Genomic DNA, 10,585 nt, shown 5'->3' with positions numbered 1-10,585 from the left:
AATACTTGAACCTTGTTTATGGAAGTATACATTGTTTAAGTTTGGATTGAATCTCTTGTTTTGCTTATGTGTTGAATGATTTTATTCCTAATGAAGTGGATTATTGTTTCTTTAATTAATCTCATTTTGAATGATTCTTAAGGGAGTACCTAACCCTAAGACTTGCCCATTTATTTCGATTTAAACTTGGAAGAGGCAAACTCGGAATTGGGAAAGATTAATTAACAAGAATTTGGGCGTTAATCCTCATCTAATGGAAATCGACCTAGGGATAGGCGACACCACTTGTAGCCATATTCGGGTGTTCTTAATGCTCCTAATTGCTTTAGGGATATTTAATTAGGTAGTCTAGTTAGTCTTCGGAAGAAGCTAATTTAGAGTCATTATTCGAGGCTAAGTAATATAAACTCACCATTATTTGTAAATCATAAAATATATTGGATCGTTACTAGAGAGTAATTTCCTTTGTATCCATTCTTGTGGCCATTGATCATTTTACTTGCCTTCTAGGTTAGTTTACATTTTTGCATTAGCTATAATTTTCTCTCAAACAAAACCAAAATATTATCCATCGTTTGGCTTTAGCTATCATTGGTGAAAATTCCTACTTTTCCTAATCGCCTACATATTGTTCTCTGTGGGATTCGACCCCGACTCATAGTTGGGTAAATATATTTGCATACGACCGTGCCCATTCTAATTAATAGGGTGGATTTGGACGTTATCAGTGGTAAGAAGCGAAATTGGTTTAGAAAGAGGCAGGAGCGAGTAAATATTTTACATTTTAGGGTTTTTTTTTCCAGAATTAATTCATAAATTGTTCATTCACCCATTAATAATTTTAATTTCCAGCTATACGTAAACTGGAATGTGTCATGATTTCAAATACAAAAAAGGATAGATTCGCACAAGAAACAACACTTCTATAAGAACTCTAGAGGAAATTAGGATTCGAATAATCACTTGAACTTCCTAAGTGCAGCAGTCCTAGCAGCACTCTCCTCGGTTTTTTAAGAGTCTTCTTGTACTCTTCCACATATGGTGTTAACAACCAACGATTGACAAAATAAGCAATGGATGCTCCGCTAATGAAAGCAACAAACATGTGAGCATCTGGGGAAGATCTAGCATTAGCCAGTTTTCTAATGACATCCATAACTCCTCTGTGTTGTAGCTGATTAGGGCTTTTTCTCGAGTACATAATCTTTCCTTTGATTGCAGCAGGCAAGAGAGAGAGAACGACATGAAGTTCTCTTAGTGTCTTGGGGTATTTTGTGTTGTTTTCATAAAATGGGATTAGTAGTCCAGCCCAAACAAGAAAGCAAGGTTTATAGCTCCTCCAAAAAGAGTTGAGCCCATAAAAAAGCCCATCACCAAAGGAAGCTTTTGTTTCTTAAAAAATTACTTTTATGATTAGTTTTTGAAGTGATTTTTCTCATTTTTAAGGAACTTATTTTCCTAAAGCAAATAGTTTTCAAAACTTTTTGACCAAACAAACCTAGAAAATTTGAAAAATATTATTCGAAAGATGTTTTCCTCAAAAAACATTCTTAATGACATGCTTTTACAGCATAAAGTCGTTTTCTAAAACTATACTTTTGATATGTACTTACAATTTTTCGTTTGTTTTTAAATTAAGTATTCAATTAATATAATCATACAAAACAAATTGACGACGGAGTAAAGGATGGATTACGTATACTTATAGGCTGGTAGGCGTTATCTTTGTTTTCGGCAATAACTTGGACACGTTCAGTGGCGTCACTGGTGTGGGAGTGCAAAGGGAGATGCACAATTGATGGTAAAACAGTCACTTATTGTTTTTTGGAAGAAGGTGCAAGTAAATATACCCTTTTCGCTAACGGATTTGCAAAAAAAAAAAATATTTAGCTTGTTTTTTGAATTAAAAAAAATGTCACGCAGCTTTAAAAAATAAGTCTTATCATTTTTTTAGTAGACTATTTTCTTTAAACCACGTGTTTTTCTCTGATGGTTTGGGTCTGGTTTGTTTAAAAAAAATGGGTGGACTTATTTTTAAAAAAAAAATCAAAGAGATATTTTCTTTGTAAACAAACCAGACAACTCACTAGAAAAAAAAATTGTCTCGTGACTTTAAGTCAAGTGACATTTTCTTAATTAAAAAATAAGTTAAATGATTTTTTTTAATCTGCCAGCGAAAAGGGTTCTTTGCCCTTGTTTTTTTTTTCTTCTCGTTAAGTCGCTTAGTTATAACCATTTTTTATGGGTTTCTCTTTTAATCGTTTTCATGTGAAACGAATAGAGTTTTGTTTTTGTGAGGACAAAAAATAAGGGTAAAATTCACAAATAATAGCTAGTTTCTTAACCCCTATAATTATAGAGCATCATGTGTAAATAAGTAGTATCTAGAATACTATTCAAAGCAGTGAAGAACAAAAATGAGTGGCTAGCATGTCGGTCCTCATTGCACGCTAATTGGTCAATGGAGGTAAGAGAGCATTCCAATGGTGTTCTCAGTCTAAGTGTGATTTTGTTTGATCAACAATTGAGGATCAACATAAGTGAGTTCTCGTCTCATAGTCAAATCTGACTCCGATCATGTTTGCTCATCTGCACAAGATGAATTGGTTTCGGTGATTCACCATTTGGAAGACGAGAGAACACAATTGACACAAAATCTTTTAATTTGAAGAAGTGCATGTTTAATTTGGAACCCTATACCTCTACAAGGGGCTGGTCTCGATCTCGCTCGATAGTATGATCACTTTTGATGATAGACTATTGACCCAACCAACATTGATTTCGTGCCTAAGTTGGAGGGCTCTTCCTCCGTCCATAGAATCAAGTAATTTGCTAATATGATATAATTACTATTATAAACTTTTAAATTTTGCAAATGAAGTGGAAAAGGGGATAAATAGACATTGAAGCACAAACAATATGTGAAACATCACTTTTGCCCACTTTATTACTCATTTAACTTATTGCATGCTGAAAGCAACATTTCTACAGCTTTTTAATTAGTTCTCCTCCAGCTCCAAGATATGATTTTGCAATCCGACCCTCAGCTCCATTTGGATAAAATCCACCTGGTTTATTCTCCTGCCCACTTCCATACACTATCCTTAATATTTCCTCAGGAGTTCTGTCGTAGGCAAGTGAGTACTTGTCCCCTGCAAGCAAAACATATGTGTGGTAGTTGAACACTCTTTATTGAAAAATTATATTGTTTATATAGGAAATTGTATTGTGTATATAAATTAAAATATTATACTTTTTGTACATATATACTTCCTCCGATCAAATTTATATATGTGATACTTCTCACTTCCTGAGATTCAATTTTAAGATGTATTTTTCCAACAAATTTTTACCAGTCAATTTGACTAAACTTTGAAGCTAAATTGAATCAGATTAACTCAATAAATTAAGATTAAAATTTATATATTTGAAAACTGCATGAAAGGTACTGTACGTTGCAACTTTTCTCATATCAATTTAGTGAAAAGATACATCTTAAAATGTTAGGTTAAAATTTATGCAGTTTGAATCTCGAAAGGCGAAAAATATTACATAAATTGGGGCAGAGAAATATTAAATATTGAACACCTTTAACACAATTTCTGACTTTATCATTACCTGCAAGTATGTTCCCCCTTATGCTCCCTTCAGCACCTACTTCTCGTTTCACTTTAAGTCCTTCGTCTTTAATTCCATGGCGTCCCAGGTTGTTCCTCAGTTCTGATATTCGGTTTGTGAACTCCGTTACCGTTATCCCGTAGGGTTCCACATTCTCTCTTCCTCGCTCATAAAGAAGCGTTCTTAGAACTGCGTCTTGACCTGATTCTACTCCCAGTAGTCCTGCTATTAGCTGCCATCAAGATTTTGATTTTCTATCAGAATTTTATTTACAAGTTAGAATGGCTAAATGTTTTGAAAATACTGCATACGTTTTGTTTTATATAATGGTGTTTGACAAAACATCAAGTTTAAGTACTAAAATAGGAAGAAAACCTTTGGATCGAGATCCACAATAATGCATCTAAACTGTGGATTCAATTTAAGTTTAATGAATTGAAAGTGTAAAAAACATTCACACAATAAGGTCATTAATTAGATAAGTACAGGCAAATTTTTGAAAAACATTTAATTAATAATCTAGTAAAGATGATAACTAACTTGCTATCATAGGTTAAGATTCACTGATATTGTAAAAATAATTTTCTGTCTACACTATCATTGTATATAACTTAAACTCAAATAAGAGAACTATTAATATGATAGTCTAACTTTTATTCAGTAAATTCATGTAAATAATAGCTATAAGTAATTGTCCATAAAAATGGGCACAACATGAAGAATAGGACAGATTATTTGTCACAACAAAACTAGTGGCATATTACTATAACAACTTTTTACAAAATGATTGAAAAGTTAGTTCTTTTAAAAGCATGTAGTTTGAAATATAAAATCCTATAAATGTAAAATGATGGTCAAATATATAATATCATGTAAATTGGAATAATCAAAGGGAGTGTTATCATTAAAAAAAAATGTAGATTAAGTAGACTTACTCTTTTGGCTGTAGAGCTTTGGAGGTTAGGATTTGCTCCAACATATCCGGTGAGTCCAACATAAGGGATGACATACGAAGCAAGGAGATAATTAATGTCATTAGCGTAAGGATCAAAAGGTGGTTCCAATGGATGTCCAAATGCATCATTCATCACTGTTGCAAATGATTCTCTGCTTAGATTTAGCAGTGGCCTTGGAAATCCTGTTATTGTTGCCTTGATTGCCCTGCATTAATTGGAAAATTAAAGTAGATGTTACATATGAAATTATCAACTTTCTGGGTGTGTTTGGTACAAATGAAATTGGATCAGCTCTTTGAGTGTATTTTGTACAAAGGCAAATATTTTTCACGGAAAATGTTTTCGCGAAAAATGTTACCCTGAAAAATAAGTGTTTTTTTTTACTTGTATTTTTTTTAATTTTTGGTAAATAAGCAAAAAATGTTATCCTAAGAATATTTATATACTCCCTCCGTTCCAATTTATGTGATATAGTTTGACTAACCATGGAGTTTAAGAAAGAAATGAAGACTTTTGAAACTTATGATCTAAAACAAGTCTTAGATATTTGTGGGGCTCAAAATCATGTCATTAAGGGTAAAAGAAGATGTTTTACGTTAAGTTATTTCTAATTTGGAACAAAATAAAAAGAAAAGTGTATCATATAAATTGGAACAGAAGAATATTAACTTGGAAACATTATGGGGAGAGAGGTGGAGGTGGAGCGAGAGGTGATGGATGGGATGGGGGTGGTGGTGGGGTGTCGGAGGTAGGAAGGAGACAATCATCGTGGAGTGTCTTGTGATGGAACTTGTTTTTCCTATTTCACCAAAAAAGTCATTTTTCTTATTCTTAACTAACTTGTTTTTCTTAAATAAAAATATTTTAACCAACTAAGAATAAAAAACATTTTTAGAAAAATATTTTTCTTCATTCTAAACACCCTAATTTTTCGATAAATTCCAACTTTGCTAAGGACACTCAACAATCCAATTCCCTCTCCCTTCTATTTTATGTGACATTTTCTTAGTCTATTTTTAAAAAATATCATTCTTAAGTTTCATCAATGAAATATCTTCATATAAAATAAGAAATATACTTAGATTAGGATATGGAAATGAACCTGACATGACCAACTTCTTGGAACCCAAACTGAGCAATGACATCTCTAATAAGAGGGCTAAGTTTTGCAATTCTAGCACCAATAGGTGACGGCCCACCATCAGCAAGTTCCGGTGCAAACTTATCCAATCCATAGCCCAATGAACCCCACAAGAAAAATTCAGCTTCCGTGTACTCTAAATTCAAAGGAAATTCTACAAGATCGACATCTGATTTGGTCACGTTATGAGGAACATAATTAGTATCATTTAGAAAGTACTCATCAGTTGCATGATTTGATGAACTCAGTAGCAGCAGAATTAGTAGTGAAAAATAAGCAAGTAGTACCATTTTTGCAAGCTAAATGAAAGAAGAAGAAAAGCTGAGCTTTGGGTTTAATATCTTAATATTGTCCACTTATTTTATTTTATTTGTCTTAGTTAAATAAATGGTAATGACGAATTTTATTTGTCAGACGTGTGCTCTGTCTGAAAAAATTATGAGAATTGACAGATGGATGAAGGATTGAGAGAGAGTTATTTATAAAGTTTGTAAGAGTCAGGTGGGAAAGAGGTAGTTGAGAAGGTTTTGGATCAACTTGATTATAATTTGGAGTATTCTAATTTTTTTTTTCCTTTTGGTTTGTTTACGAAATTACAAATGTAATTCATGCCAACTTCTAGCTAGTCATGGTTACCGCCACCTCTCTCGAATTATCACTCTCTCAAAATAATATCTTTAAGCCAAAAAGACGATTCAATTTTGAGGTCACCTCTCTCATACTCCAAACACTTTTAAACGAGTTGCTAAGCATGTTGAATGAAAAAAAACTACGAATTTAGAATACGAGGCTTTAGTGAAAAAACAAACTTGGAAAACCAACGAGGCACATTTACCTAAGCGGTGTCATGATACACCTCTTAATCGGAAAATTTTACTATTATATATGGAAAACAACTCATATTATCGTGGGTTGTCCGTTCCTTGTTGAAGCATAGTATCAATCAATTGCTAATGCACTTGTGAGATCACATGGATTCAGAATTTGATGGATGAATTAAGATGCTGAATCTCACATACGTCAACTGTTTTTGGTGATAATACTGGCGTTTTATATTTAAGAAAAAAAAATTAATCTACTACAAATTTAACACATTAAAGTGGACTTTCACAACCTCCACAAAAGTGTGAATTTTTGTGAAACACGTGCCCTTAAATAGATTAAGTTGCAGATACTCTCGCCAAGTTAGGTGTTATTACACCACACCTAACTTGAGGGAATGTATTAAGATAAACTCACGCTTTGTTTACCCCGAATTTAGGTAATCAATTAAATTTATTAGTGAGGTATAGGATATGTGGTTGAGCTTTAATCTATTTGGTTGAAAAAAGATATATATGGATATGCTAAGAAGAAGTGAATAATAATCGATGGTTTGTACTAAATATATGTATTTAATGATATATGAATATAGTTAATCGAATAAAGCTAAAGAGCAGAACACGGAATCCGGACCAAAATCAGAGAATACGAGGGGGAGATTTTATATATTTTGCTATTACAATGTTTTAGAACTCAAGAAGCCAACCCCTGAAAGTAAAATAATGTCTCCTATTTATAGCTTTGCCTTATGGGCCTCTTACAACATAAAACCCTTTTGCATAAAGAAAAACCCTAAAAAGGATAAGGTTGGGTCGTACGGTCTGACACCCATACGATTGGCAGTACAATGTGGCAGAACGGTATTGACGCGTGGCAATTGTGTAACGGATCACCCGGACCAACGGGCACGATCAACCGGACCAACGGCCACGATTAACCGGGCCAACGACCATGATCAACCGGGCTAACGGCCACGATCAACCGAGTCAACGGCCACAATCAACTCGGTTATGGAGAAACCGGACCAAACGATGTCCTTCGCTTTCTTCGGTTCAAGCACTTCTCCGGTCCCGAAAGAAAGTCTTCATGCTCGTACTTGTTTCTTTCTTCCCTTGGTCTCCGGTCTTACCGGTTTAGCATATATCCGATTTTTACCGTATACAGATAGTCCCCACACTTTTCGGACCGTAGTTTTTATCGGAGTAACGGGAAGTGGATGAATCAAGAAACCGGTGGTTCCATATGCTCGTTCTTATCTTTTCATTTTGGCGGGAACAGTTGCATCACGTCCCTCTGTCATCAGCCACGTGTCTCGTCCCGGGTGGTCAGCTCTGACAACCACCGTAACGCACGTCGTTTCAAGTCACTTCTCATTAATTATGGGACACGTGGCACTCCCCGGTTGGCTGGGATCTGTAGCCGCCTCGATTCCATGTCTATATAATGCCCTTCACCACCTCATTTTTCCATTTCACGATCCATTTTACTTCTCCATCTTCAGTTCTTCACTTCATCTCTCCATTTCATTTCTTCATTTCTCCCCTTTATTTCTCTTCATTTCATCATTTCTAATCATCTTTCATCTCATAGTTCTTGTTGATTCATTACTTATACTACGTGAAAGGAAACAACTCTGCCAACTTCTTCACTAGCCGTTTTTGTTGAGTGTGTTGCTGCTTTTTCTTACTCTTTACCATTTTGAATTCTTTCTTGACTGTTCCCTCAAAACTGTTTAACTTCCCCTTCGAATTTGCCCAATTTATTTTTTCATAATCTCCAAATGTCTGCTAACACCGAAACCACTTCCCATGATGTTCCCTCGGTTTCTTCACAAGGAACCGAGCCGACTTCTAAACCCAAGGGGAAGATCGCCTTCGAACCCACTGCTTTGGACATTGTACCATCCAAACCTAACTACAACAAAGATTTTGAGGTTGAGAAACCTTCCCTGGTTTCCAATAGAGGGTTCGATGTAAGACGGTATCCCTCGTCCATCACTGAGGACAAACTCGATTTAGTCCGGGCTGATTGCGGATGAGATAACCGTCCGGTTCAAGTTTTTTCCCCCGGACCAGATGAATTAGTCACCGACCATCAGGAGGGCTTCTTATATGTTTACACTTACCCTTTCACCCTCAAGATCGACCCCCCGATCGATTCGGTCATTTTAGATATGTGTCGGATTTACAATGTAACTCTGGCCCAGATTGGGCCGATTGTCTGGAGGACCGTGGCCTGCCTCTGGTTGTTGGCCAATAATACGAAAAAGGAGTTCACGCCGGCTCACTTCATACGGTTATACTCCCCGAGGTTGTTCCGGGGTGGTGTAATAAAACTCGCTAAGCGAAGCCGGAATCCAATTTTTTCAAAAATGGACGAAGATAGAGACCGGGGCTGGTTGGAGCGTTATATCCGGGTGAGGACCTCGGACATTATTCCGACCGACTACATGCCCTTTCCGGAGAGGTGGATGGACAGTCGTAAGTCTCAATTCTTTTAATAATTGCTTTTGCATGCTTGGTCAAACACTAGTCCTTTCACATTCTCACTACTTGTCTTCTTTATACCTGCTGTGTCGTGGATACCTCCGGCTGTCCAGAACATCAACGAATGGGTAAGTGCTCTCCTCAGTCAACATACCCACGAGGCACGGACATGGGGACTCCTATGGCGTGGCCGATGGGTCGCCCAAAACCACGGTAATACTTTGCTTCTATCCGTATTCATTGCATCTTCTACCCTTCCTTTTTGTAACATCTTTGGTTTTCAGGTTTACCCAACGGCTCAGTGGACCCAAGACCGGAGTCACTAGCTGAACCCGCTACGTCGGCACCCGAGTTCGATTCAGCGGGTACATCCCACACCATTGCCGCCGCCAACAAGAGAAAAAGGCCCTCGGACAAAAGGCAGAAGACGAAGAAGAGGGCGAGGAGCGTCGTTCGGACTCTAAGAGACGAAACAGAGCCCGAGCTCCTCTTTCGGAGGATCGGTGTAATCTTTTCCGTTGCCTCTATTCCGGAGGAGGCTACCACCGTTTCATCACTCCCGTCAGCCAGGGAAGTACCTTCAGCTCCAGCGTTATACACAGGTGGGGAAGAAATTCATTACCCGACTCCTCTAAGGTCGATTGAATTCGTCAATATTTCAGGTGATGTTTCGTTCGAAGAGACCCCCCTGCAAAGGACAAGAAGATCCGAGAAGGCACCAGCTGCCGAAACCGGTCAAAGGGCTGAGTCGGTCCCCGAGACCGAAGTTCCAGCAGATGTTAGTCCACTGCCCGGCTATGAGACTGCTGCAACCTCCGAGATCCCTGCCTTTGCCGAAGCTGCTGAGGCCGTTCTGATTTCTCCCACTCCAGCTTCAAGGTTGGATGATTTTGATGACATGTTCTCGGATGCTTCTCCTGCTACCGAGGAAGCTGTCGGTTTTGGACATCTTACTATTCCTCGAGCCTCGAGGGCGGCTAGCCGGTCCACCGAGACCGGTGCTAGGGATAGCTTGGTGCACGTTTTTCCGGCCCCTAGTGTGGAACCTAAGAGGACAAGATCGGCTGTGATCACTATTCCCGAGGACCGCAGCTTTTTGTCTCGCCCGGTAGTTGTGGCAAGCTACCTGAGGCCCCTTGTTTCGGACTCGGACAAACGGAAGATGAACGGAGTCCCCTGGCAGTGTCTCATTAACGAGGGTATGCACGCGGGCAATCGAGTAAGTTTATCAGCCATCCTTGCATAATTCATTGAGAATTTTAATTTCTCGTTTATCCGAGTTTTAACTTGCTTCTTTTACAGAGTGTGGTGCTCGTTAACGAAGCCTTCGTCCGTGCTCAGCAAGAGGTTGACGATCTCAAGGGCCAGCTGGATGCCCAAGGTCGAGAAATGGAGAAGTTTCAGCACCTTTTGCGGGTGAAGGAGGATGAGTTGAACCGAGCAGTTACTCTTTCCAACCTCCAACCTGAGCTCGATGCGACAAAGGCCGAAAACCTTCAATTAAAGGATGAGTTGGCCGAGATGGTCGAAAAGAACCGGCTTCTAGAAGCGGACAAAGTCGG

General features: G+C 37.8%; 1 protein-coding gene across 1 annotated transcript; it reads right to left on the bottom strand.

Annotated features, from left to right (window-relative positions):
• Positions 1-2,828: 2,828 nt before the first annotated feature.
• Positions 2,829-6,067, bottom strand: LOC132642255 (desiccation-related protein PCC13-62-like). Its single transcript, XM_060359506.1, has 4 exons — positions 5,677-6,067; positions 4,554-4,779; positions 3,619-3,850; positions 2,829-3,152 (listed from the first exon to the last, which is right to left on the bottom strand). The coding sequence occupies exons 1-4, from the start codon at positions 6,003-6,005 to the stop codon at positions 2,986-2,988; spliced, it is 954 nt and encodes a 317-aa protein (XP_060215489.1). The 5' UTR covers positions 6,006-6,067; the 3' UTR covers positions 2,829-2,985.
• Positions 6,068-10,585: the final 4,518 nt, after the last annotated feature.

This window comes from Lycium barbarum, chromosome 5 (genome assembly GCF_019175385.1).
Source record: "Lycium barbarum isolate Lr01 chromosome 5, ASM1917538v2, whole genome shotgun sequence".
Classification (NCBI taxonomy): domain Eukaryota; kingdom Viridiplantae; phylum Streptophyta; class Magnoliopsida; order Solanales; family Solanaceae; genus Lycium; species Lycium barbarum.
This window is presented reverse-complemented; position numbering and strand designations above follow the sequence as displayed.